At 60.6% G+C, this 27,982-nt stretch overlaps 1 protein-coding gene across 2 annotated transcripts; it reads left to right on the top strand.

The window, feature by feature from the left end:
- Positions 1 to 14,538: 14,538 nt before the first annotated feature.
- Positions 14,539 to 24,051, top strand: PDCD1 (programmed cell death 1). Of its 2 annotated transcripts, none has more exons than XM_081242394.1 (5): positions 14,539 to 14,753; positions 21,051 to 21,410; positions 21,791 to 21,952; positions 22,606 to 22,640; positions 22,925 to 24,051. In XM_081242394.1, the coding sequence occupies exons 1-5, from the start codon at positions 14,678 to 14,680 to the stop codon at positions 23,153 to 23,155; spliced, it is 864 nt and encodes a 287-aa protein (XP_081098520.1). In that variant the 5' UTR covers positions 14,539 to 14,677; the 3' UTR covers positions 23,156 to 24,051. The 2 variants fall into 2 exon arrangements, with proteins under 2 accessions (XP_081098520.1, XP_081098519.1); XM_081242393.1 differs by having other exon boundaries at positions 22,922 to 24,051.
- Positions 24,052 to 27,982: the final 3,931 nt, after the last annotated feature.

Genomic DNA, 27,982 nt, shown 5'->3' with positions numbered 1-27,982 from the left:
ACAGTGCTTATGTCATAAAAAAATAAAAGTAAATTAGAACCCCAACCACCACAGACACCACCCGGCTAGGTCGTCACACCACAGTGTAGATGGGAAAACCAAGGTGGGAGGCTCAGTCCTGCTCTCAGGTGAGGGTTTCACCCAGTGTAGACAGACCACTGAGGGTGGGAGGGTGGGTCCTGCACTTAGGGGGAGAGTCTCACCCAGTGTAGACACACCACTGAGGGTGGAGTATGGATCCTGCCCAAATAGTGAGGGTCTCACCCAGTGTAGACACACCACTGAGGGTGGAGTATGGATCCTGCCCAAATAGTGAGGGTCTCACCCAGTGTAGACACACCACTGAGGGTGGAGGGTGGATCCTGCCCAAATAGTGAGGGTCTCACCCAGTGTAGACACACCACTGAGGGTGGAGGGTGGATCCTGCCCAAATAGTGAGGGTCTCACCCAGTGTAGACACACCACTGAGGGTGGAGGGTGGATCCTGCCCAAATAGTGAGGGTCTCACCCAGTGTAGACACACCACTGAGGGTGGAGGGTGGATCCTGCCCAAATAGTGAGGGTCTCACCCAGTGTAGACACACCACTGAGGGTGGAGGGTGGATCCTGCCCAAATAGTGAGGGTCTCACCCAGTGTAGACACACCACTGAGGGTGGAGGGTGGGTCTTGCACTAAGGGTGAGGTTAGCGCATAGGGCACCTGGTGACCTGGCCTCGTGCTGTCTGGTGAGGCTCTGCTCAGGCTGGCTGAGGTGTCCAGGCTCACGTCCCGTGCAGGTTTGGCCTTCCGTGTAGGGTGGAAACTTCCGTGGTTCTGGTGTCATGTGGGGTCTCTGTGAGCAGGCATGGGGCTGGCACTTGCCGACCTGGTGCTGATGTAAAGCCCCCTCCTCCCCTGCCACCTCAGGCAGCCCTGTGTGTGCCCGTGCGAGCCCCGCCCTGCCTTCCCCACTCACCCCGAGGGCAGGCCTGAGGGCAGAATCTCCAGCACCGCTGGATTCTGTCCACTCACCCCTCCCCACAGAGCAGGCCTTCCAAAACTCTCATCCAGCCAGGGGATGCAAGTCTCAGACCTCAGGGCTCTGCAGACAACCCCCCCACCAGGGTCCTGGGGCCGGCTCTGCATGGAGGGCTACAGGGTGACCTGACCCAGCTGCCCGCTGTCACGGCCCCAGCTGCCTGGGACCCACATGGCCCAACACCCCTGCCCCTTAGAACCGGACCTACGGCCTTTAAGATGGAAATCCAGGGTGTGAATACAAGTGACAGGACAGTTTTCTGACCTACAGCACAGATGGCATTTCTTAAACCAAAGCAGCGCTGTGGATGTAAGTGCTCCAGGGGAACGGTGAACAGAATCCGGTTAAAGCGCTGGCTGGCCTCCTGCCCCTCCCATGGGGAAGGTACCTCCTCAGCTACTGGGACCCTGGTGTTGGGGGGGGCCGGTGGGGGGGGGAGGATGAGGCTTGCCAACCACACCTCAAGGGGCTTTCATCTTCGCAGAGTGGGTGGTGTAGGACCTCCTCCCCCCCACCGCCCACCCCGCCCTGACAGCCCGTGCTGAACAGGTCCGAGCGTCCCGTCCAGGGATCCAGAAGACATCGAGGGAAGGAGACCCTGCAGGGACTGGGACCCAGGAGTCGGCCCTCACACCTTCAGCTCAGCCCGAGTGCCGTGTGGCTGCTGCTTCTTAACTTTTATTTTATCGGAGTGTAACACACGTACAGAAAAGCGCCTGGAACACACACGGTCAGCTTGGGGGACGATCACGGCGTGAGCTTCCACGACACCACAACTCACAGCAGGAGACAGAACACGGAAGCAGGGGGCGGCCAAGGTGGCCGGGGGCTTGCTGGGGGGACAGGAGGGTCACTTGACTCGCTGGCTGCCCAGGCGGCCCTGCTCGGGGGTGAAGCAGGGACCAACGAGAGGCGCCACACTTCACACCCGCGGGGAGTGGTCAGGGCTGAACTTGTACAGGTACATTATCCAGAGGATGCAGACGGTCATGGAGACCCAGATCCAGACTTCTTCGTAGGGGTCGAAGCAGAAGCCTTCGGCCCAGCAGAAGTCCTCCTCCCAGTAGGACCCAGGGCCGGACTTGCCCGCCCTGGGCCCCGGCTGCCTCTGCTTCTTGGAAAAGCCATGTGTGGCAAGGCCATTGCTTTGAGGGCCACTGGCATCGTTGCCAGAGCCCTTGCTCTGAATGATACTGAGGACAGAGAAGGGGATAGTGACGGAGCCCTCGCTGATGGGGACAGGGCCACTGGCATTGGTCCCTGGAAGGGGCTCATGGCCAGCGGTGGCAGGGCCACTGCCGCCATCCTCCTTCCCTTTGCCTTCAGTGACGCCAGCAGAAGAAGCCCCGCCTTTGCCCTTGTTGGCGAAGATGAAAGGGAAGGTGAGGGAGCCGTAGATGAGGTCAAAGGGGTCCTCGCCTTCAAGGACCACATTGGTCAAGGAAGAGGGGAAGGTGACGGAGCCCTCCCCGTTGTTCATGAGGCCGATGATGTAGGTCATTGGCCGCGGGCCGTTTCCACCAGTGACTTCAATGATGGGACCACTGCTGCCGAACGTGGGGCCCCAGCCATCGTCTGCATCTTCATCTTCATTTTCATCTTCATCAGGGTCGGAGACGCAGCCGTGGCCTTTGTAGATGAAGCCTGTCATCTCCTTGGTGCCGCTGAGGAGGAGGCCTTTGCCGTGGAAGACGGGGGTTTTAATGTTCACTGGGAAGCGTCTGCCTTTGGACGTGGCCTTGGAGCTGGTGGGCAGGTAGAGGGAGCCCCTGCCAATGGTGAGCGGCCCAGTGGGGTCGGTCATGGGCCCCTTGTCCTCATGCACAAGGGAGAAGGGGACAGTGACGATCTCATCGTCGCCGAAGAAGTCCCTGCCCTCGGAGAGGGGGTTCTTGATGAAGTCGGCCACGGAGAGGGGGACCATGATGGAGTTGGGGGTGTAGCCCCTGGAGCGGTCCACCACAAGCCCGCAGCCAAGCGTGCGCAGCTGTTGGCTGGCAGTGGGGACGTCCACGTTGCTGCCACCATACAGGGTGAACCTGCCCTTGATGGTGCTGGGGCTCTTGACCTCGGGCCCCCAGGCGGGGTCTGGGGGCTTCTGGAAGAAGCAGACCCCCAGGTCGCAGGCCTCACAGTGCTCGCCGAAGCAGATCTCGGGGCACTGGTCGGAGCCTGGGCCCTCCCCGTAGCACTTCTGCACGATGAACTGCACCAGCTTGTTGAGGAACAGCCGCACGTTGAGCAGGCTGACCTGGCAGGGGGACCCGCCCGGCGGGCACAGCCGGCACCGCTGGGCCCAGATGCGCATCTTCACCAGCCCCTGCCGGGCATCCTCATCCCACCACAAGTGGAAGAGGATGTGCACGTGGGCCGAGGACCAGCCCCACTGGCAGCGGCCACACTGGAGCCTGGGGAGGAGAGAGGGGGTGAGCGGAGGCGGGGTGGCCCTCCCCCAGGCCCAGCGGATTCATGACCCCAGCCCGTGTGTGCACATCCCTCGCTGCACCCATAACCTGAAAAGCCGAAGCAAACGCCTTTCATCCATTTGGCACCAAGATGCCCTCAGCGGCAAAGCCCAGACTGCCACGTGCAGGGCCACCTCTGCGCTTGCTGCTGCTGGTCTGTCGCCTGCTGACCTGGGTCTCAACTGCCCGAGGAGACATCACCAGGACAGTGAGGGAAGGAAGAGCATCTGTGATGCCCAGTGCGGGGGCGGGGGGCTGCAGAAAGGACCTGGGGAGCCCATCCCACGGGAGAGAGGCAATGGGGAGGCTGGGGGCGGGCAGAGAGGCGTGAGGAGAGCGATGAGGGACTGGGACCCCAGGATGCCGGGGTGGCCCTGCGCTCGCTTGCAGGCACCACTCCCTGGGCGGCGGGTTTGGCCCTCACACGGTGCGGGTGCTGCTCCGGAGGCTGAAGGCCCTGTGTCCTTCTGTCTCCAAACTGTCAGGTCACAGGAGAGTGACCCTCTGACCCATCCACCGGAACCTCCCCTGATGGTGGGCTTGTCCCCACTGCGCCCCTGCATGCAACCTCCAGCCACACGTGGCCGGGGAGCACCTAGACACGGATGGTGCCCTAGGGACTGAACTTCCTCCTTTATCTGTTAATTAACACGTCATGGCTGCACGTAGCCAGTGGCTGCACGTGGAGAGGTGAGTCTGCCCTAGTGACCATCCCACCAGCTGGCATTTCTGTCCGTGAAAACAGAAAACCAATGTGTGCTCAGGGTCCTCGTCCCACCTGTGTAGAGCGGCTCCTCCATGGGGCTGTGGGAACAGTACCGGGTTGGAAGGGGCCCCTCAGATGCACCGAAGGCTGTTACTTCCTGACACCTGGGAAAGCCAGCATCCCACCGCACACCGGACTCCAGGGATTTCAGACGCTGGGGAACTGGGGCGTCCGTGCCAAAGGGTAGCTGCCTGCAGGGTCCACACGGTGACTGGTCTGCGAGGCCCCCTCTCCCTCCAGCCGCCTCCCAGCTGGCCCCTGGGGGACCAGGCTGCCTGGCTGGGCAGAGCCCCTGCAGGTCTGGCCCGTCCTGGCTGCTCTGACGGCAGCTGTCATCACAAGGAAGAGCGAGGCTCACGTGGTGACCCATGGTCCCCGGGGCTCGTGACTCGGCCCCCACTCAGCCACAGCCCAGGCCGGGGACATCCTCCTTCCTCTGGGGCCTGTGCCCCCTTCTTCCATCCCCTTAGACCTCTCTGCAGTGCAGGGCCGGGCGATGACCGGGTGCCTGCCCACCCCCTGCTCCCTCTGTCAGTGCTGCCCTGGAAACGAGATGCTGCGGTGAACAAGCAAAGTCCTCCACGCAGGGGCAGCATTACCACGCCAGCCGCCCCTTGGCAGGGCCCCAACTGGCCTGGCGGTGCCGGCACTGCCAGGCAGGGCCTCAGCTCACCTGTGCTGAAAGGCAATGAACAGACTGCTCCCCCAACACCCCCACTTCCCGGAAGGGAGGAACAACACTCGGCCCACCCACCCACCTGTTGGGTGCCAAGGCCAGGCAGACACATGGCTCCCCAGCCCGCCTTCCTCACCGGCCAGGCCACACCCAGCCTAGCCAGTGGTTAAGTAGCCTCAGGCCCTCCCTCCCAGGACGCCACAGGAGACACCCCCCCTCAGCCGCACCTCGAGAGCCCCCGCAGCCGGTACTGGAAACCGCTGCTGTCCAGGTGCCCTGAGGCCAGGTTCTCCTCGGGGACCAGCTCCCAGGTGTCCTGGGGCTTCCTCTTGGCCATCAGCTGGGCCAAGGTGCTGGCCCACACATCCACGCCCTCCATGCTGGCGCTGGGCTCCGCAGTGCTGTCTGAGGGCTGCGCTGGCTCCGGTTCCTAGCGAGCGCCCACCCGCCTCCGGCACCGACCAATTGCCGCCTTGACAACCTTCTCGTCTCCATAGCAACTGGATTTGTCTCAGAGAAATGAGAAATAGGCCTTTTTTTTCTGATCCTTTTTGCGTATTTTTTATTACGCAAGCAGTGGATTTTCATTTTAGGAAAAATCAGAAACAGATAAATAAAAAGGACAAACTACAATATGATAAAAATCGCCCATAGTCATCATTGTGGTGCTGACATCCACGTGTTTTTCAGTGCCTATGCACATATACATTTCCATAATTATTTTTCACAAATAGGAAATCTTACTAAAGATATTATCCTAAGGCCTGTTTCTTTTACCCACAGTGTAGCATGGACGGTGATACCCATTCTTCTAAATATCTGATATTTTCCAGTCTGTGGCTGGGGCATAATAATCTACCTGCCTGGCCTCTGTCCTTGAACACGGTGCTAAGTCTTTGCCTTTGCAAACAAAGCTTGAGGAACTTTATTGAACATGTATCGTTGCGAATTTTCCCATGACTTTTCTTTCTTTCTTTTTTTTTTTTTTTTTTGGTGTTTGTTTGTTCAGCTGCGCCACGCAGCTTAAGGCATCTTAGTTCCCCAAGCAGGGATGGAACCCACGTCCCCTGCAGTGGAAGTGCGGAGTCGTAACCACTGGAGCGCCAGGGAAGACCCTCCCAAGACTTTTCCTTTCTTCACACTTTTTATTGGCTAGAAACGTACATTTATGTAAAAATGCCTTAAAGGTAATGCACAACTTCACAAATTAAAGTCTTAGCTCAGGACCTGAAGGAGCCAGGCCCCCAAAGCTGTCTGCGTGCCCCGTACCCGCCGCCAGCACTCCCCTGCCCGCAGAGGCACCAGCGCTGGGAGCCCTGGCAGCTCCACCAGGAGATGCAGCCTGTTTGGGGGCTTTGCACCTCCCCTGAGAGGAGGCCCCGCCCCCCCCCCACATCCTATGCGCATGCGTCTGGCTCCTCTGCTGTCTGTGGGCAAGCTCCACCCACCGCGTGTCCAGTACTTGGCAACGGTGCGACGGCGACGTGGCTCGAGGAAAGAACCAGCCGAGGGTCGAGGGTCCAGCAGAGCCGGGAGGGGCCTGAGCCCGGGGCGGTGGGGGGAGGGCTCAAGCGAGCTCCCAGGGGAGGCCGCCCTCGGTGACCATGGGGAGGCGGCGCCCAGTGCCCTCTCCACTGGGCAGCATTGCTCCGAGACCCTGCCAAGGAAATGGCCGGTCCAGTGCCAAGGAAGCGGGTTTCTCCGTGGGCCCAAGGCTGTGAAACGGCGGCTCATGTTGACGAGAGGAAAAGGCTCTGACCTAGTGAAACAGGGACATCGACTGGGAGGGACAGTGCTCAGCGGCCAGCATGTCCCACAGCGCCCGCAGGTGGTGGGAAAGGATGCTCCCCCCAGGCTGTTTGGGAGCTCCCAGAACAGAGCGGGCCTCATCCGGAGCACCCCTCCCAGAATGAGGGTCGTGGACTCTGCCCCTGGGCCACTGGGCCCCCACCCTCGCCCTGGACAGGCGGCAGTGCCCACAGCAGCGAGTTGCCTGCTTTGTGTCCCCTGCCGAGGGCTATGGCACCTGCCGGGCAGCCGGCTCCAGGTTCGAGAATTGCTGCATCTGCCCCTGCTGGGAGCAGGCCTTGCGGGCCTTTCCTGCCGCCTATTCACGCCCAGAGCCACCTAGAAATTCCAAGGCGCAAACTTAGCATAGCCTTCGCCCCCAGTGAATGCTCTGCGCACGGCCTGTGCACCTCCCTGTGGGCCTCCTCCCTGTGTCCACCTGTCTCGTGACTCTGCCTCTGTTCCCTGCATGCTGAGCAGTTTCTTCTCATTTTTCTCCCGGTTCCTTGATCTTCTCCTCGTCTGTGTCCAGACTACAGCTGATCCTGTCAAGTGACTTGTTCATTTCTCAAACTTCCTTTTGGCTCTCTTTCAACTGGGTGACATCTTTCTTCCTTGCAGCTAAGTGTGACAATGAGATAGAACAGGAAATTATTGGGATGTGCTTTGGGGAAGGTTCTGTAATATGGGACCAGGTAACCAGGGAAAGTCCTACTTTTCCCATTCCACTTTCACCTTCTCTGTTCATCAGTGCAGAGGTGATGGCTGGCACTCCTGCAGCCACCTTAGACCACGAGGTGAACTTGCAGATGGAAACCACATGCTGAGACCCTGAATCCTTGATGGCAGTTGGAGTCACAATACCACTTCAGGGTCGCCTACCTCTGGATTTCTTCTTCAAGAGAGAAATAAACTTCTAGCAGCCATTTTCTGGGAGTTTTTTGGTTATCACCCAGCCAATCATAGCAATTCTAAGGTCCTGAATTTTGCTGGTCAGTCCAGGGCCATTGTCTGTATGTGGGCACCCATGCTGTCCTGTCACGTGCCCGTGCAGGGGGCTGAGGGGATGGCTGTAGCCCTGGCCCAAGGAGCCCCCACCGAGCTCTCCCTCTCTGGTAGCCCTCCAGGCACAGTGGCCCTGGCTGTGCCTGCACCGTGCTGGGTGTGGGCACCCTCGCTCTGCCCAGACCGGACCACAGACCTGTACACCAGGCCACCCTGCAGGCCCCTCCACTCCGAGACCACCAACTGTCTCTGACTCTGGAGGAGAGTCTTGGAATCATGACTCGCCACCCCCCACCCTGGAAAATAACCTTCGGGTGATGAGACGAACCCTTTCAAAATGGAAGGAGCCTGTCGCCTCCAACCCTTCTCAGGACCTCCTCCGTCTGTCCCAGAGCCTATTCCAAAGGCCCAGGTGCAGACCCCAGCGAAGTCAGCCTCCACGTACCTCTATCCGTCTGCCCATTTATCTGCTCCCCAAACCCACGAGCCAAGCCCCCTGCAAAAACTACTTACAGGGTCAGCTAACAACTTCTTCAGGCATAATTATCCCCTCCTTTTGACCAGAGAAACGATGGGTGAAGCAAAACGCACGCACCACTCCGTACGTGATTCCTGGGTTGTGCGGCGTGTCCTGGAACCACGGGTCCGGCTGTGTGACTGTGCAGCCCGTAGGTGGGGTGGGAGAAGCCCTTCCTCAGAGCAGGTGCGAGGATGCTGGCACCGCTAAGGACAGGCTCTAAGAACAAGGCTCGTAGCCACGCCGTCTGCCCCTACGCTGCCCTCCGCCCTCTGCCCTCCACCTTCTGATCTATGACAGCCTCCCTGGGGCACTGATGACCCCAGTCCAGGGTTGGGTGTGGGTGGAGAGCAGTGTCAGGAAACCAGGTACCATTTCTACACGATCGCCCCCCTGAGGGAGACGCCAAAGCCCCTCTCCCCATGGACACTCTCTGGCCTCCTCCCTCACGCTCACCACCCTGATCGGAGGGCAGGGGCAGCCCTCACACTGGGGGCCTCCAGGTGGAGCGTGTGAAAGCAGACCTTCTGCAGCCCAGGTGAGACACGAGGGCAGTCTCCTGCAGGAGTGTCTGTCACCCTCTTGGCCTGGCTGGTTCCCCTGAAGCCCCTCACTACGACACTGGACTGGGGAACTGCCCCATTTGGGCCAGGGGTGGGGAGGGGGAGGGTGGCAGAGGCAGGACCGCATAGCAGGGAGGCATCAAAGCTGGCAGCCAGGTCAGGGTCAAGGGGTCACAGGGTCCAGCACGAGGCCAGCCGGCTGACTGGCTTTGCTCTGTCAACAGGGCCCCACCTTTTGTGTCTGGGCAGGAGAGGTTGAGACAGACAGGCAGACAGACAAGAAGAGAGACTTGGGCAGAAGCATGGTGCTCAGCCCGTGCTGGGCTCACCTCAGCCCCCCAGACCTCAGCAGAGGGTGTGCAGCTCCAGGAACATGGGCCACTCCCCGAACACCAGGCCGTGTGGCCCCCTGGGAGGCCCGAGCCCAAGCACGCCGCCGAGGTGTGTGTCCGGGGCCTGCAGGCAGCAGGAGGGGGTCCTGGCCTGCAGCTGGGGCAGCAGCCCCCATCCAGCCGGTTCTGTTCCTAAAGGCGCTTCCCGCCATCCCAAGTTCCAGCATCCAACCCAGCTGCTGCCAAGCGAGGGGCCGGCACTTCCACCAGATCCCGGAAGGAGCTGCGACATCGGGCAATGGAGGGGAAGGACAACGGACGCAGGCACCTTCTGAGTGAGCCGGCACAGGCTAGGCAGAGGGGACCCAGCCCTCCACGCTGAGGACAGCCTGCCCAGAGGGCAGCGGTTCTTGCACGTCCACGGGGGTGGCTGCACGTCCACCCAGGTCAGTCTGGCACCGGAGCCCGCGGGGCAGCACCTCAGCTGCCTGGGCGACCAGCCAGCAAGGAGTGTGAATGATGCCCAGTGGGAGAGGCCAGGGAAGTGTTCACACACGTGCACTACACACACGAACACACACCCATAAACACACAACACACACATACCTACACACTATGCACACACAAACACACCACACACATATATACACATATACAAATAGCAACCCATGTATGAGCACATGCACACACGTGAACAGGTGCCGGTGAACACATACCACACACAAAGCACACATAAACATATGAACACCTATGCAGGCATGAACACACACCATACACATACCTGCACATGAATACACACACATGCCTACACACCTACACATACACATGAACACATACACCCAAACACACACTTTTGGAAATTTAAAATATAAATTTGCATTTAAACTCCCAACAGCATTCTAGAAAGTTTAGAAATGAGGGGCTAAGAAATCTTCCGGGAATCCACCACCTTAACAAACAAGCCAACCATTATTCTTGTGTACAATAAGTGGTGAAAATATTTTGTCCCTATTTTTTAATTTGATTCTTAAATTGGGCAGATAAATTAGGCGCTCTTTTTTAACTTCTGGGAAATGCTTCAGAAACAGGATAGAGCAGAAAGTTTGTATTTGCAAACACTATTAACCATTTCCTGTTCCAACCTCAGACTAGCTGTGAATCCACCGCCCTCCAGGGCTGTGGGGCATCATTTCCACTGTGCGCCTCCCAGTCTGGGTCAGAGGTCACTGACACCACCACCCTCCAGCCCCTCGGAAGCAGTTTCAGGATGATCCTCCTGCTTGCTGTGTTTCTCCTGTGAATGCAAACGTCCCTCCGGCTCTGGTGGTGCCTCAGGAGCACAGGAGCCCCCTCTCCCCCACTCTCCCTCCGCTCCTGTCCAGCTGTGCGTGTCACCTCGGCCAGCACACCTGGACACTCTCGGGCCCCTCTTCTCAAGGTAGAAGGGTGGGTGGCCCAAGTAGGGAAACATCCCCAGGCTCCTAAGAGCCAGACCCTGTGTCCTCAGTGCCCGCTTTGCTGAGAACCTTCTGGGCCGTTGGCTTCCTTCACTGCTGGTCCCTGGGCTTCTGCAGTTGGTCGGGCAGGAAGCAGCCGGCAGCCTGATGGACTGGGTAGAGGTGCGGTGCCCCGCAGACACAGAACACACACCCCGCGGCACCTTGCACCCAGCCACCCACGGATCCCAGGACCAAAGCCGCTGCTCACCCAGGCCCTGCACATGGGATCCTCCCAGCGGGACCACCCCAAACTGGACCTGCCCGGTGGACCACAGCAGAGAAGAGCCAAGTGTGCCACCTGCCACGGAGCACATGCGGGCACAGCAACGATCCCAGTGGAGACAAACGCATGCGTGGACCACTGTCCATGGGATCGTGCAGCATGAAAGACCACCCCGCGGGCCGCTGCCAGGCCATCCCACTGTGTACTTTGTGGAGACAAAAGTATATGCTGGAGGATGGACCAGTGGATGCAGGGTGAGAGCGGAAGGGAGATGGGTGCAGCTCAAAGAGGCACAGGGTGTCCCGTGGTGACGGACCTTGGTGTCATCTCAGAGGGCTGGATGCCAGGGCTGTGACGTGGCTACATCGTACAGCACTGAACACACACAAGTGAGTGAACTAAAACAAGGCCCGCTGCACTCCTTTGCTGGGCCGTACCCATGGCAGCATCCTGGTTGTAATAGCAGATGGCAGTTGTGCAAAATGTTATCACTGAGAGAGACTCGGCCCCGTGTGCAGAGCCAGCTCTGTTACCCTCACAACTGGGAGCACACCTGCAATCACCTCAGTGACACTAACACACAGCTCTCGTCACTGGAAAGCCCGCTGAACTGGGGGTCCCCTGTTGCCTCTGATGAACCCAGTCCAGCACCTGGTCACGGGAGAGGGTAATATGTGGGACCAGGGGAACGGAGACCCTGGCTGGGACCCTGGATGGAATCTCCCAAACCTGAAGGGGTGAAATAAGGACGCAGGACAGAGAGGACAGGGCCAAACATCAGGGGACACAGAAAGGAGACAGATGGAGCCCTGACCTTCCCTTTTCCCTCCATCCAGGGAGTCTATTCTGTCCCTAATGAAGGATGGTGAGGGAGGGGGACAGGTGGGCACCGTGTGAGGGGGACGGTGTGTGTGGTGGGGACGGTGTGTGTGGTGGGCACAGTGTGTGGGGTGGGGACGGTGTGTGTGGTGGGCACGGTGTGTGGGGTGGGCACGGTGTGTGTGGGGGACGGTGTGTGTCGTGGGGACGGTGTGTGTCGGGGACGGTGTGTGTGTGGTGGGGACAGTGTGGGGGGGGATGGTGTGTGTGGTGGGCACAGTGTGTGGGGTGGGCACGGTGTGTGGGGGGGACAGTGTGTGTGTGGTGGGGACGGTGCGTGTGTGGTGGGGACGGTGCGTGTGGTGGGGACGGTGCGTGTGTGGCGGGGACGGTGGGTGCGTGTGTGGTGGGGACGGTGTGTGTGTGGTGGGGACGGTGTGTGTGGTGGGCACGGTGTGTGGGGGGGATGGTGTGTGTGGTGGGGACGGTGTGTGTCGGGGACGGTGTGTGTGTGGTGGGGACGGTGTGGGGGGGGATGGTGTGTGTGGTGGGCACAGTGTGTGGGGTGGGCACGGTGTGTGTGGGGGACAGTGTGTGTGTGGTGGGGACGGTGCGTGTGTGGCGGGGACGGTGGGTGTGGTGGGGACGGTGCGTGTGTGGTGGGGACGGTGCGTGTGGTGGGGACGGTGCGTGTGTGGCGGGGACGGTGGGTGCGTGTGTGGTGGGGACGGTGTGTGTGTGGTGGGGACGGTGTGTGTGGTGGGCACAGTGTGTGTGGGGGACGGTGTGTGTGGTGGGCACGGTGTGTGTGGTGGGGACGGCGTGTGTGGTGACAGCATGTGTGTGGTGACAGTTTGTGTGTTTGGGGGGGACAGTGTGAGGTGGGGACCGCATGTGTTTGGATGGGGGGGTGTTTGGGGGACACTGAGCTGATAAGCACGGGGGAGCTGACCTTGGGGGGACAGCACCCCAGAGGCTCTGGGACTCCTACCCCTTCCCTCACCTGCCTGCACCCCTCCCTGGCTCTGACCCAGTTGCCCTGCTGGTCCTGCCGACCCCAGGCCATGTGCACCCCCTCCCCACCTCCACAGTCTCTGAGCCCCTTTCAGCCTCCTGAGTCTGGGTCCCCCACCCAGCCCACAGCCCCAAGGGTGTCAGCGGGGCAGGGCTAAGAGGCCAGAGGGAGGGGAAAATCAGGAGGGGAGAGGAAGGGAATGGGGGGTGGGGAGAGGAAGGGAAGGGCGGGAGAGGGAAAGAGGAAGTGGAGGGGGAGAAGGGGGAGGGAGGGCGGTGGGCGGGTGAGGAAGGGCCCTGCATCTCCCTTTGTGGACACAGTCTGAGCTCTCGCAGACAGAATTGAGGTGAGGGGTGGTGAGGAGAACCACCCCCACCCAGGGTCGGACAACACCTCCCAGCCCAGAGCACACCCCCACCTCCAGCCCAGCCTCTTCCAGCCCTGGTCCTCAGAGGACAGCTGAGTCCCCCAGCACAGAGCCTCAGGTCCCCAGTGTGAGTGCCATGTGCCTCACGGGGACAGGGGTCAGCAGCAAGGCGAGTGCTGGGTGCCTGGTGGCCCTGGGCTGACAGGAACCCCTCCAGGGCTCCAGCCCACCGAGGGGAGGCCACGGGGGAGGGTTTGCCAGGAGATGCCTGTCTGCATGGGGTGTCACACGGGTCAGCTGCAGGCCACACTCTCCCAGACCAGCCACCTGAGCCGTCTGGCCAGCTTCCCCCATGCTCAGCGCGCACCTGGCAGGCAGGGACCCCTCCTACGCTCCAGGCCATGCCGTGCTGGGGCCTCAGCAGCTGAGGCTTGGGGAGTGGCCCTCTGTTTGCCGCTGAAGCCTCCTCCGCCCAGCGCCTCGCCTGAGACATCATCTTTGATGCTCTTTTTCCACCGTTTCAGCTTTCTTTAATGTTTTCCCTCCACAGCGAACCCTGAGTGTCTCAGAGCCAGAGCTGAACACCAGCTGTCAGGCGGTTTCAGTCTCTGTCATCTTAGCTGATGAGACCTACACATTGCGCCACTAATATCAGCAGTTTCATTTTTCCTATTTTCCATTCATTAGAACAAAACACTTAGAGCGAAATGCGGTGAATAATCCAATCACTTCACAAATGTTCCGGCTGTGCTGGGTTGGGGGGGGTGCCCGGACCCCAGGACCTCCCCCAGCCTGAGGCAAGTCAGTCCTGGAAGGTGAGGTCTGCATTACCGGTCAAGCCCCAGCACTGGAGGGGGTCAGGAAGCTGCTGATAGTGGAAAGATCTGGAAACGCTGCCGCCCCCAGCCTGGGGCTTCCTGAAAGCTGGCCCCGGAAGCCCCTGAAGGCTTCCTGAAGGGGGTTGGTGCTGGGCCCCGACGCCCCTCAGCACAGGGCTAGCAGGGCCACCATGGGGGCAGGGAGGGGCCCAGGGCCCTGGGTAGGGCAAGAGGGAAAGGGTCTCAGGTGGGCCTGGAGGAAAGGCCCCAGACCCTCACTGCCCACTGGGGGCAGCAGTGTGACCACTGCCCACAGCCTGCTGGGTGGCGGGGGCAGGCAGCAGAGGCCTGGCCCAGCAGTGGCAGAGTGTGGTGCTTCAAACACTGTGGCTCCAGGGACCTAAGCCCAGAGAGGGCAGAGGGACGGCTGGGGAAGGGGAGCAGAGAAGACCCTGCACCCCCTCCCAGCGGACCCACAGCCTCCGGAAGAGTCAACAACAACTAAAGAGACAAGAAGTGCCCAGGATGGAGGCACCCTCCCCCGCAGCAGGAGGAAGGGGGCCAAACCCACCTCCCCCGCCCCCTGCCTCCGTCTCTCTGTTTCTCTCTCCCTCTCTCTCACCTCTGTCTCTGTGCAGAGCATCTCTCTCCCTCCCACCAACTCCCTGCCCAAGGGGAGGAGGAGGAAGAGAGGGCAGGGGCTTGGGGCGTGGCCCTCCGACCTGACCCGGGACATGTTCCTTTCCTCCCGCACTTCTGCAAGCAGTGGAGGAGACAGCATGCCGGGCGGGCTGGCGCTCCGGGCATGGGGACCCCGCGGGCACTGTGGCCACTCATCTGGGCCGTGCTGCAGCTGGGCTGGCGGCCAGGATGGCTCCTAGGTATGTGGGTCGGGGCTGGGTGGCGAGGGGTCGGGCTGGGCAAAGACCTCCGGTTCTCAGTCTCTGGTGGGGGGGTGGGGGGGAACCAGGCCCCTGAGGCCCAGCACGGCCCCTGGCAGGGCGCTGTGTGGCTTTGGGCAGGTGAAGGGCCCTCTCTGGGCTCCGGCTGCTCACCCACTCCCCTCACCTGGTGGTGAGTCCCCTCCTTGCTCATAAGCAGGCAGGAGTATCCCAGCTCTTCCTGGGAGTCCCGAGGGACGGGCAAGTTCACGGCCCTCTGTAGGATGAAAGGGCCCCAAACCTCGGCCCCACTTGTGTTTTCCTCGGGGGAAGGGACTGACTGGTTCCATGAGGGCACAGGCTGGGTGGCCTGGAGATGTTTCTCCAATTATGTCAGAAGTGTAACAGTTCCATCGTGGGCCTGGGATGAGCCCCACCTGGGCCTCTGGACGAGATGCCCTGGAGCACAGCACCTGGGCACATCCAGGAGCGTCCACAGCAGGTTCTGGAGAGGGGCCCTGGCCCTAAGCCCCTCAGTACGGGCTGTCCCCTAGGCAGGCTCTGCAGGCCCATGGCCAAAGCAGTGGTCAGGGAGAGGCCCCTCCTGGCTGCCCTGCCCTCAGCCACTGCGCCCAGTGCTGGCCTGATGGGAAGGGGTCCCCAGCCAGACCCAGGGCCTGTCCTCTAGACCTCGCTGGGCTCAGGGGTCAAGGGCCCCTAAAAGGGCCAAGCCGAGGCGAGGCTGCCCTGATCCCCACTGGCTGCCAGTCTTGGATTCTGTGCCCAGAGGCCCTCAGTTGTCTCTGCCCAGCCGGGCCTGCTCAGTACCTGCTCAGCGCCCATGTCGCCCTGCTTTTTCCCCAAACCTGGCCTCGCTCTCAGGATGGACAGAGGAAACTCACGGCTGCAGTCAGTGGTCCAAGAGCCTGTGGCCAAAAGGTGCCCCGTGGGGAGGCTTGGGGACCCCAGGCACGGCATGCGGGTGGAGGCGGGGTGCGTGTCATTCCAGGAGGAAGAACCAAGGCCCGGGGGTTGGGGGGGGCTGTGACTTACCCTAGGCCGCCCACTCCCCACCAGGGCCCCTTCCCAAAGCAGGGGAAGATCAAAATGTGAAAGGTGCCGGCCTTGAGTTCCAAATGAAGCCGACACTGGTGAGCTTTGTGCCCTCAGGCAGGTCCCTTAACCTCTCTGAGCTGCGGTTTTCCCACCTGCAGTTTGGTGATAATAATGCCTGCTTTATAGCATTATGAGAATTTGATCTTATAAGAACTGTCTGGCCCAGCCTATGACACATTTTTTTAAGTCAGATATGTGTTATTTTTTTCAACGTACAAACTTGAAAAATATTTGAAAGATACAGAAAAGTTACCAAAACACAGCAGTGAACACCCTCACCCAGAGTCTTCGATTTGGTAACCCTGGCACATTGGCAGTCTGTGTTAGTTTGCTGGGGCTGCCGTAGCAAACTCCCACACCGGGCGGGCGGCTGGAACCACAGGAGCCTATGGGCCGGCGGTTCTGGAGGCTGGAAGTCGGACCTCGGTGTCGCAGGGTCCCTTCCTCCCGAGGCTGCAAGGGAGACGTGGTTCCAGGCCTCTCCCAGCTGCAGGCGGTGGTGGCGATGCTTGGTGTCCCTTGGCCTGTGGACACGTCACCCCAGCTCTGCTCCGTGTCACACAGCGTCCTCCCGTGTGCGGGGCTGTCCACGTGTCCCCTTTTCCTCAGTAAGGACACGGTCGTGTCGGGTTCGGGGGCGCCAACCCCACACCTCATCTCAAAGGATCACATCAGCAAAGACCCTGTTCCCAATAAGGTCACATTCCGGGGTGCCACTGAACGTGGGGATTTGGGGGCCAGTGCAGCCTACAGCTCTCTCCATCCGCGCACCGCTGGTCACCTAAGCATTAGTCACAGACTCTCCTAACGCCCAGGACGGTGGCTGACGCAGTCCCATAGATCAGATGCCCTTGCATCCTGAGCCTGCCCTCCGGCTGGACACTTTCCCTGATGGAGCCGAGTCCAGAACCTCAGCCGCATCTGGATGCCACTGTCCTGAGCTTCCTCTGACGTATAGCAGGCATTTTTGTTTGTTTGTTTGTTTTTAATCAATCTCAATTTTATATTAGATATGGAAATCCTTAGAATTAGGGTTTTTTGAGGTGTAATCGGCATAGCATTATATTAGTTTCAGGCATATGGTGTATTTGTATTTGTATATATTCCAAAATGACCACCACGACAAGCCCAGCTAACATCATCACCATATACAGTTACCAGAGTTTTTTCTTGTGAAAATAACTATCAAGATCCACTTTCCTAGCTACTTTCAAATACGCAACACAGAATTATTCACTCTAGTCACCAAGCCGCACGTCACACCCCAAGGACTTACTTATTTTATGCCTGGAAGTTTGTACCTTTTGACCACCTTCACCCATTTCCCCAGCCCCTACCTCTGGAAACTGCCGATCTGTTCTCTATATCCATGAGCTCAGTTTTTGTCTTGTTTTGTTTGGGTTTTTTTTTTTAGATTCCACATATAAGTGAAATCATATGGTATTTGTCTTTCTCTGCCTGACTTACTTCACTAAGTATAATATTCTCTAGGTCCATCCAAGCTGTCTCAAGTGGCAAGATTTCATTCTCTTTTATGGCTGAGTAATATTCCATTGTATACACACCACATTTTCTTTATCCATTCCTATGTCGATGGGCACTGAGGTTGCTTCCATATCTCGGCAATTGTAAACAGTGCTGCAGTGAACATTGGGGTGTATATATCTTTTAAGTTAGTGTTTTCATTTTCTTCAGATAACTACTAAGAAGTGAAATTGCTGGATCACGTGGTAGTTCTGTGTTTAGTTTTTAAGGAACCTCCGTACTGTTCCAACAGCAGCTGGGCCAGTTTCCATTCCCTTTTCTCCACGTCCTCTTCACCACTTGTTATCTCTAGACTTCTTGACGAGGCCATTGTGATGGGTGTGAGGTGATACCTCATTGTGGTTTTTACTTGCATTTCCCTGATGATCAGTGACATTGAGCATCTATCTTTTCATGTGTCTGTTGGCCATCGGCATGTCTTCTTTGGAAAAATGTCTCTTCGGGTCCTCTGCCCACTTTTTAATCAGATTGTTTGTTTTTTTGCTATTAAGTTGTAAGAGTTTTTTATATACTTTGGATATCAACCCCTTATCAGATATATGATTTGCAAGTATTTTCTCCCATTCACTATGCTGCCTTTTCATTTTTTGATGGTGTCCTTTGCTGTGCAGAAGCTGTTTAGCTTGATGTAGCCCCACCTGTCTGTTTCTGCTTTTGTTGCCGCTGCTGGCATTCCTGAAGTAGCCAGGCCAGGTGTGCAAGCACCTGCCACCTGGGTGTGTCTGTTGTTTGTTTGTGGGAGGTCATAGACATGATGGTCCTTCTTGGGGCACCCATCGGAGACCCGTCGTACGGGGTCGCCCCCTCTGGGTCCACTGCAAAGCACGGGGGGGAAGGTGCCCTTCTCCCTTCGGGATGAATCAGAGACCTGAGGTAGGGACCCAGCAGTCCGCTGGGCAATGCTTTCAGCACCCACTGATGGGTGCTACTTAAATCAGGTGTTAGATGGTAGCTGTGAAATGTGGCCTCTGAGGCCGCCCTGAGCCCGTGCCAGGCCGCCCTCCACAGGAGCCGGGCCGGTGCCACCGTGGTGCTCACAGTGTGTCCCACACCCAGGCACTCCCCAGGGTCTCTCCCTCCTGACCCTGCCGGGGCTCAGTGGCTCTCTCCTCAACCCACTCCCCAAACAGAAAAACAGGCCTGGGGACCCCTCACTGACATTCCATTATTACATAAATAGACAACATTTAAATTTTCAAAGACTCAAACAACATAAGAAAAGATGCATAGACATTCATCCTGCAGGGATAAAGTGAGACCCCAGGACTCCGGAGGAAGCTCTGTTAGCAGCCTCCCAGGCCAAGGCTGATGTAAAGGGATGCGTGTATCACAGGAGCCCAGGCCGCATCTGGCTCTTCCACCTGTTCCCAGCGCCATCTCAGCCCTGAGGTCTCCGGCCCCACACTCCCTCTGCTCTGCTTCCCCGCGATGCTTCTGGGCTCTCATTCCAGGAAACCCATCTTTCTCCATCTGGGGGGCCTCTGAGCGCCCCGTGAGTGTACCCCCTGTGGCCCTGCACGCTGGCCGGGCCACCGGGAGCCCCTGACAGCCAGGCACCCTGTCCCTTTGGGGAGGCGGGTGCTTCCTGGTCAGTGTTGGCTCCTGAGCGGCCCCAGGTGATGGGCTGTCCCCTCCCACACTACTCCTCGGACACTGACCTTGACCTGTGTCCCAGGCCGGCCCCCCAGCAGCTGCATCCAGCCCCTGCCTCTGCCCACACTGTGAGGGTCCGGGGTGGGGCGGGGGGGCGGGACAGGCATCCAGGTAGGGCTGTGCTGGGGGAGGGGTCTGAGGGGCAGCAGGGAGGCCATGGGGCCCAGAGGGAGCAGGGCCTGGAGAGCCCCTGGGAGGGACCTGGAGTTCCCAGGGCCTGAGCAGGACGGGGAGGCCATGCAGAGAACCAGGCCAGGGACCTAGGCAGCCCAGGGTCCCAGCTACTCAGGTCCAGATTCTGTGAGAGCCCCACAAAGAGCAAGCAGGTAGACAAGAGATTCAAATGGCCACCAGTTCAGGCTGGCAGATGGGGGTGGTGGTGAGGGCCTGCAGTGAAGACGAGCGGGGCCCCCGTCCACGCAGGGCTCATCAGCAAAGGTCCCCACAGGCGCTCACGGGGGCCCTGCTGGAGGGGCCTGTGCAGGAAGGGGGGCTCCTCAGGGGTCTCACTTGAGACCTTGGCAGGTGGGAAAGGGGTCTGTGGCGTGGACACAGGACGGGTGGGAGCACAGTCTGGGGGGCACCACCCAGAGCAGGGGCTCCTGGGGTACCTGTGAGGCATCCTGGGTTTCCGGACCCAGACGCGGGCTCGCTGCGGGTGGGAGCCCGGGGGTGGGGGGCGCCCAAGGGCCTTGTGCAGAGCAAGGCTCTCGGATCCGGTGCACCATCGCCATCGCGCAACTTTGACCAAATCTGGGTCCAGCTTGTACCGAAGTGGCGGCAGGGCGGTGGCGGGGGAGCAGATGCGGACCCCGCGGGGCAGTGGGCCTGGCTGAGAGGGGAGGCCCAGCACCCTCAGGACTCCCCGGCCTCCCCGCTGCCCCCGCCCCTCCTTGCGGGTCGGACGGGCCTCCACAGAGATGCGAAGACAACCGCCTGCCCTGCACGGAGCTGCCTGTCCACAGGGGCCGGGGAATCCCCCGGCCTGGAGGGGCGGGCAGGGGGCTGCGGGGAACTGGCAGGTCTGGGGCGGGGGCGGCCTGCCGCTGTGTGCAAATCAGGGGCCACTGCGTAAGCTCCCAGCATGAGCCGTCCGCAGGGGCTAAAGCACCGGGTGTGGGTTTGGCCACATGTGGATACCACCCGGGGCCCCTCCCTGCGACGCGGGCCATGTGGGGTGCAGCTGGGCATCTCCTAGGAGGGGCTACCCCACCCCCAACCCCCTAGCCGGCAAGCTGGGTGTGAGGGCGTGCACACCCATGTGTGCGCGTGCCAACGTGAGCTGCATGTGTGTGGTGGCGGGGCATCCCCCGGTGGGGCCTGACAGGTGACGGTTGGCCTTGTCTGGGGGCCTGCAGGCAGAGCCCAGGCTCGTCCATGAGAGGGGCGATGGCCCGGCTGGCCTCTGAGCACCAGTCCCCAGTCGTGGCAGAAGACACGGAGGGCCTCCTGCTGCCCATTCAGCAGTGCCCACGGCGGGAATGGAGGGGGGTGCTCCCAGCTCTGAGCTGGTCCTGAGCTGGAGCCTTCCAGGGCTGGGTTCTCCGAGGGACGCCCCCACCAGCCCAGCCCGGCCTCCCAGTTACCCTCCCCCTCCCCCAGCACAGAGCAGGCAGGACCAGTATGCCGGGTCTGGGAGCATGGGGGTCAGGCCTGCGGGGACTGGCGACTGGGACTCAAGGAGGGAGGGATTGAAGGCCCTTAAACCGCCACTGAGGAGGGGGAGAAACGAGGGCCTGGAGGTCAGAGCCAGATCGCAGCCCTGGCCCCAGGTCTCAGTAGAGTCCAAGGACAAAGCCCCACCACGGAGTGGCCCATGAGAGGCGAGCACCCCATCCCTGGGGGCACGCAAGGCTCTGTGGCAGAAGCACTGCACAACCTTCCCATCAGACGGGCCTTGGGAAAGTGGGAGGGGAGGATCTGGCGGGTGGTCCCCATACCCCTTCCGCACGCCCACCCACTGCTCCTCTCTCCACCTCTCAGATGCCCCCAGCAGGCCCTGGAGCCCCCTCACCTTCTCCCCGGCCCGGCTCACTGTGCCCGAGGGGGCGAACGCCACCTTCACCTGCAGCTTCTCCAGCAAGCCCGAGCACTTCGTCCTCAACTGGTACCGCATGAGCCCCAGCAACCAGACAGACAAGCTGGCCGCCTTCCCCGAGGACCGCAGCCAGCCTGGCCGGGACCGGCGCTTCCACGTCACGCCACTGCCCGGTGGGCGACACTTCCACATGAGCATCATGGCCGCCCAGCGCAATGACAGCGGCGTCTACTTCTGTGGGGCCATCTACCTGCCCCCCAAGACGCAGATCAACGAGAGCCGGCCTGCGGAGCTCACGGTGACAGGTGCGGGCGTCGGAGACCCGAGGGCAGGGGTGGGGCCCCCCCAGGGCTGGGGTGAGCAGGGCGGGGTCTGGGCAGCCAGCAGGAGCAGCCTCAGCCATGGGGCATAGGGGGCAGGGGTTGCCAGGCTCCATTCCTGGGCTCTGTCCCACACCCAGGACCACGGCGACCCATGGCCCTGGCTCTCCATGACTGGAAGCACCCTCAGACCCACTTGTCCCTGAGGGAGGGGGGCCGGTGGCGGGTGCCTCTCAAGACGAGCTCATGCTCGGAAGCTCTGCCAGGGTGCAGGCCTGGGCGAGACTGGTCAGTGCAGGTCTAGGACTCGCAGAGGGCAGGGCCCTGGGTCCCTGGCTCTGACTCCTGTCCTGTTGCCCCTGCAGAGGGAGTCCTGGAGCTGCCCACAGAGCGCCCCAGCCCCCCACCCCGGCCTGAAGGCCAGTTACAGGGCCTGGTCGCCGGCATCACAAGCGTCCTGCTGGGGGTTCTGCTGCTACTACTGCTGGCCTGGGTCCTGGCGGCCGTTTTCCTCTGGGTCACTCGAGGTAAGGCCCCGCCAGCCCCGCCAGGCGCAGCCCACAGTCTCCCTCCCTTCAACCCTCCCCTACTCCTACCCCCTCCGTGTCCCCCCACAGGGAGGGGCCAGACTGGGCTTCCCAGGGACTGGGGTCCCCTCACAACCCCTGTGCCTGCTCTCAGGAGGGGTCTGAGGGAGGGGCGTGGGGAGGGCAGCCCCCCTGCAAGGCTGAGTCACCCCAGGCTGCACCTCAGGCAGCAGGACACTGAAAGCTCTTCTAACTGCTGGGCACCCGAGGTGACAGCCACAGCCACCGCAGGCCTGGAGCCCCCGGCTCCGCCCCACCGCCTGGAGACCGCTGAGGACACCCCACCCCTTGAGCGGGGTAGGGGAGCAGCCCAGCTGACAGCAAAGCCCCTGTGGGAGGTCACCTCTCCAGGGAATCGCTCTTTCCGCCCTCAAATATTTTTGAGAACGTGCGGGGATCACTGATGATGCGCCCGCTGTGTGTGCTGAGGCAGCCGAGCGGGCGCTGGGCACTGGGCTGGGCCGCACGTGAGGCCTGGAAGCCAGGCAGGCCCCTGGGGCCCAGACAACCCAGGTCCCTTCCCAGGGACCCCTGAGACCCCACGCCACGACAGCAGGGCCTCAGGGCTCCCTGACTCGTGTGCTTCTCTGCAGAGGGCTGCGCCCGCAGGAGCGAAGACCAGCCTCCGGTGAGCATCCTTCCCTTGGCGGTGCCATCGCCGTGGCCGCACCTCCCTGGGGGGCGGGGCGCATGCCAGGAGCGGGGCGAATGCCCGGGGTGGGCGGCCTCAGAGCAGCCATGCCCCTCACCCACCACCGCTGCGTGCCCGAGGTTGGGTGGCCAGCCCTGCCCTGTTGTGCACATGCGTGCAAGTGTGTGTGTGTGTGTGTGTGCGTGCGTGCGTGCGTGCGCGTGCACACGTGTCAGCCCCTGAGAGACCGACGACCCATCCCTCCCTCTCTCCCCAAGAAGGAGGGCTCCTCCACCAGGCCTGCGTGCACCGTGGACTACGGGGAGCTGGACTTCCAGTGGCGAGAGAAGACCCCGGAGCCCCCGGCCCCCTGTGTCCCGGAACAGACCGAGTACGCCACCATCGTCTTCCCGGGCAGGCCGGGCTCCCCAGGCCGCAGGGCTTCCGCAGACAGCCCGCAGGGGCCCCGGCCTCCGAGGACTGAGGACGGACACTGCTCCTGGCCCCTCTGACAGGCTTCCTCAGCTGGCCCGAGTCCTTCAGACCCTCCACCAAGAGCCGGGGTGGACACTTTCCCTGGAAGAGCGCAGAGTGGTAGGGCCACCCAGGAGGTGAGCCTGTCCAAGGGTGACCACACCCAGCCCTGCCAGCACCTACCAGCCCTGCCCGGCTCTATGGGCAGGGGAAGGAGCCTCACCCCGGACTCCAGACCCAGTCTCAGGCTGAGCTGGCCAGAGCCTCCCTCCTACACACGCCAGCTGCCTCCCAGGAGGGCCTGGTGCCTGGACATAGGGGCCCGCGGGTCCTGGTTGGAGACTCTGCCTTGGAGCAGGCCTGGTAGGTCCAGCACGGATCCCACGAGGGGCACACGGGGAAATGCACAAGGTCAGGGCTCCCCTGGGGCCTCGTGCTTCCCCAGGCCAGGAAGAGAGCTCCTGGTGGTGGTGGGGCCCCTCCACCCTCACGTGTGCCCAGGCCCGTCATGCAGCCCAGGAAACAGGCAACGAAGGGAGCTGGAGGAGCTGGAGTCACCCCGCCGAGGCCATCCTGGGGGCCCTGGTGTCCCCCGTGTATCCCCACTTCTCCTTGGCGCCCATTCACGGTGCTACTTAGAGGGGCCTCCGCCGGGCTCACTCCAGGGCACTGGGGCAGGTGCGGGGCCCCCTCGGCAGGGACCCCTCAGACGGAGCTGCCACTCCCCGTGGCCTGCACACACACGTCCGGGGCAGCGTGGCCGGGGCAGCTGGGTGTGGGGGACTCCGAGGCACATGGCCCATCTAGGGGTCCACGCCCACTTCCTTGCTCTGTTACACTGTAATTAAAGAGTGATGAAAGCTCTAAGAAAGGCGCCGAGGGCTTCCCTGGTGGCACAGTGGTTGGAGGTCCGCCTGCCGATGCAGGGGACGCAGGTTCGTGCCCTGGTCCGGGAAGATCCCACATGCCGTGGAGCAACTGGGCCCGTGAGCCATGGCCGCTGAGCCTGCGCGTCCGGAGCCTGTGCTCTGCGGCGGGAGAGGCCATAGCAGTGAGAGGCCCGCGAACCGCAAAAAAAAAAAAAGGCACCGAGTTTTCCTGCTCACTCATTGGACACCAGCCTGAAGAAGGAGGATGCACCAGCCTGCCCGGCCTGGCCCTCACTATCCCAGAAACACACTGGCCCTCCAAGGCCCCTCCTCTCCATCCCCACCACACTCACGCCCACAGCCTGAAACCCCTCCGACTTCAGGGGCCACCGGGCACCACCCCCCAGAAGCCCTTTCCAGGCTCCACGCCCCTGGGTCTTGTAGCCCCCTGCCCCCGAACCTGGCACAGGATGTCCCCAACTGAGCAGCTGTGCCTGAATGTCCTGCCCCAACCCGACGTGTCCCCACACCAGGCCGGTGGGGGGATGGAGCGGGCAGGCAAGCGAGTGGGCTGCCGCCGGCTATGAGTGAGCAGGTGCCAGGCTGCTGGGGGGCTGGCATCTGTGGGGAAACCCAGTCCCTTCCCCTCTACAAACTGGATGATGGTTCAGTCCCCCAGGGAGGGGATGCACTGACACCACACAGGTCATTGGCTCTTGTCCCTGACTACCGTGACAGACACCCCCAACCTTGCCCCCCCCCCACAGCGAGCCTTGTCCAAACCCGCAGGTGCCGGGAGTACAGCAGCCCCCACCAGCTCCTCAGCCCTCAAGCCCACAACCTGTGCCTGCCATCCTGGAGACTGTCCCAGGCAGAGGGAGAGTCACCGGGTCTGGGACACTGGAGGGAACACTGCTGGAGAATCTTGCAGACGACGCGGGCTTTTGTGCCTGGAAAACCCAGGAGGTTCTGTGGGGAAACTGCTATGGCAACAGGAAAATCTAGTCCAGGAGCAGCTGTAAAATTAACATCCCGAAATAAATGGCTTCCGTACATCCAACGGTAACCACTTAGAAGAAAAAGTGATAGCGAATATTCCACCTATGACAGCAACAGAAAAGATTGCGTGTCCAAGGTGTAGATTTAGTGAGAAAAGCACGAACCTGCAGGAGGAGAAAGGAGTACCGGCGTGGCCTGATGATCTGGGGAGGATGCCTCGACGCCATCGACGTCAGTTCTTCCTAATTCTACAAATTTAATACGATCCCAGTAAAAACCCACATTTCTGCAACCGTAAAGTTTATCTGGAAAAATAAACGGGCAAGTAACAGCCAAGAAAACCAGGGAAGGAAAGTGAAAGAAGAGCAGCTTTTCAGATCTAATACTGATAATCATTAAAACAGTGGCATTAGCACATGAAAAGGCAGGAATAGAGCCAATGAGTGGGGAACCATAGACTTTTCCTAGGTGGTGCTGGGACAGCACAGCTGTTTGGAAAGTATATAGTACAGTAACGTAGAAACGTCCCTCCTACCCTGTGTTTGCATCAGTCCCAACCCTATGAGACACAGGAGAAAAACGTACCAGAACTTCACAGGGAGGGCAGGGATGCCGGCTCACCCTAGGTGCCATGGAAGAGAAGATGGGGAAATTATGCTGTGTAAGTTGGGGAAAACTCTGTAGCACAGCAAAAACATCATCACGAACAGACTGGGGAAAGCATTTGCAATATCACGCAGAAGGCTAATGCTCCAATTATAGAAAGGTCTAAAATCAGGGAGACAGCAAGGTCAGAGTTGCAATGGAAAAGCGAGCCAGAGAAGTGACGAACTGTTCACGCACATGCCTCCCACGTTATATGTACACATATGCACACATATCCCTTAAACAGGGAAAGGATGCTTATTTTCACTCAAAATAAGGAAACTGCAGATCACAGCCACACCTATTCACCAGCCAACTCGGAAAGCTTGACTACACCCTGGGCGAGGACGCTGGGAAGCGGCTGCTTAGCACTCAGGGGACATTTGTCCTTCACTCCTGAGCCCCACCTCCCGAGGGGACTAGCAGAAACAGGAAGCACGTGGGGTTCACTGTGCTGGACCTGATGGCCAAAGGCAGGGAGGCCCCGGGGTGGCAGGAGCAGGGGCCCTGCCCGGACTCTGGGTGAACTGACTCCTGGGCGGCCGCCAGCCCTCAGGTGTGTGCAGGAGGGATGGAGACACTCGGAACCAGGTTGGGGTCTGGTCAAAAGACAAGGGGGCAGTCTGAGCATCAAAACTGCCAAAATTAACATGAAAAATCTAATTGATTCACACACTCTGAGCAAGTTTAAAAGACCACGAGCTCATACTGATACTGGAAAAAAATTTTTTAAGATGAAAGATCAGGGAGGGAAGGAAGTGGCCTCGGGTGTGCTGGCAGTGCCAGCCGCCCTGGCAGCCGCGCTCAGATAAGAAGTGAGACCGAGAGCGACACTCAGCACTTTGCATCCGCCTTCCCGTAAGGCGGCCCCTGCCACCTGCCGCCTGGCGCCACTCACTTTTTCCATTCCCCTGCTTTGCCCCAACCACGTATGTCACCGGCCTGGTGGGGCGTCGCGCCCACCCCCCGCCCACACCCGCTCCAGCGGGTCAGTCTCTGCATCAGCGTCTGTGCATCTCATGGAGCCACAGCGTCGGGGATGGGGGAGAGGGGGAGGGCGGGTCTCAGGGCTCCCTGCTCCCAGCCTGAGACCCTGGCAGCCCACAAGTTTCCAGGTGCTACCTAGCCGAGCCCCACCCTGGCAGCCTCTCTGCCCAGCAGGACACCCCCTCGGGCCACCTGTGCCCTCCCTGCCCCCGGCTGCTGTGCTTGGAAGTGGGGGTGGCCAGACACCTCACCATAGGAGTCCGAGGTCCCACAAGGCCTGCGGGATGGGGTGGGGGACGCGCTGTGGCCAGGGCCTCCTGGCAGCAGAGGGGCTCAGGTCTCAAAGGGAGCCCAGCCTTGGGAACAGGGAAGCGGGGCTGCCGTGCGGTGCCTGGGCTCTCAGCCCTTGTGGGTTGGGGCTCTGATGTAGACGGATGCCCCTATGGTCTGAGTGAGGTTCCTGAGTGTTTGGAGACTTCAGAATGTGGGGACCCCCCTGAGAGTGACCAAGGCGGTGCGGGGGACCCTTCCCGGGGGTCCTGTACCTCGACCCGGTCGGGCTGCCCCATCCGCTGTGGGGTGGCCTGTGTTCCTGGCTCCCGAGCCCACGACTTGGGTGGGCAGGGGTGGGGGGGCTCCCCACAGCCCTCGCCTCCTGCGGTTTGGGGTGCCCTGGGCTCGCCGCAGGTCAGGGCCGCCTCTGAGAGCCACTTTAGGGGAAAGATGTGTCACCTCCCTATAGCCCTGCTTCTCGGGCCCTGTTATCTGAGCATCACAAGGCGCTCGGCTGCTGGGCCCTCAGGCGGGGAAGAGGCTCTGGGCCAAGGCACCCACACGTCCAGGCAGATGGCGCCCAGCCTCACATCTGCCCCGAGGGGCGCCGGCCCCCGGTGGCTTGCCCAGTGGGCACAGAGCCACATCTAATAGCCCCCCAGCCGCTTTGACTTCTCCCAGCCAGGGGTCCCAGTGGGGGTCATAGCTCCTCTAGATTCAGCTCCTGTTGGTCCTTTGGGCAAAATGGGGCTGGCCCAAGGGCATGGCCTGAGGGCGTGGCCTGGGCAAGGGGGGCGGGGCCTCAGGCACGCGCACACCAGCATCTCACCGACCCACGGCGGCAAAATCCATGATTGTTTTTTGTTTTTATCTCAGTCTGAATTCCAAAAATATACTATCAAATGCTATTATTCACCCACTTAAAACATTAACTAATCAATTTAAAAAATTCTGTCCATCCACATTCATAGCAGCATTATTCACAGTAGCCACAAGATGGAAGCAACCCGCGTCCATCAACTGATGAAGGATAAACAGAATGTGCTCCGTCCATGTGACAGAATATTATTCAGCCTCAAAAAGGAAGGAAAT

The sequence above is a fragment of the Mesoplodon bidens genome, assembly GCF_964165515.1.
Source record: "Mesoplodon bidens genome assembly, chromosome: 8".
Taxonomy (NCBI): domain Eukaryota; kingdom Metazoa; phylum Chordata; class Mammalia; order Artiodactyla; family Ziphiidae; genus Mesoplodon; species Mesoplodon bidens.
This window is presented reverse-complemented; position numbering and strand designations above follow the sequence as displayed.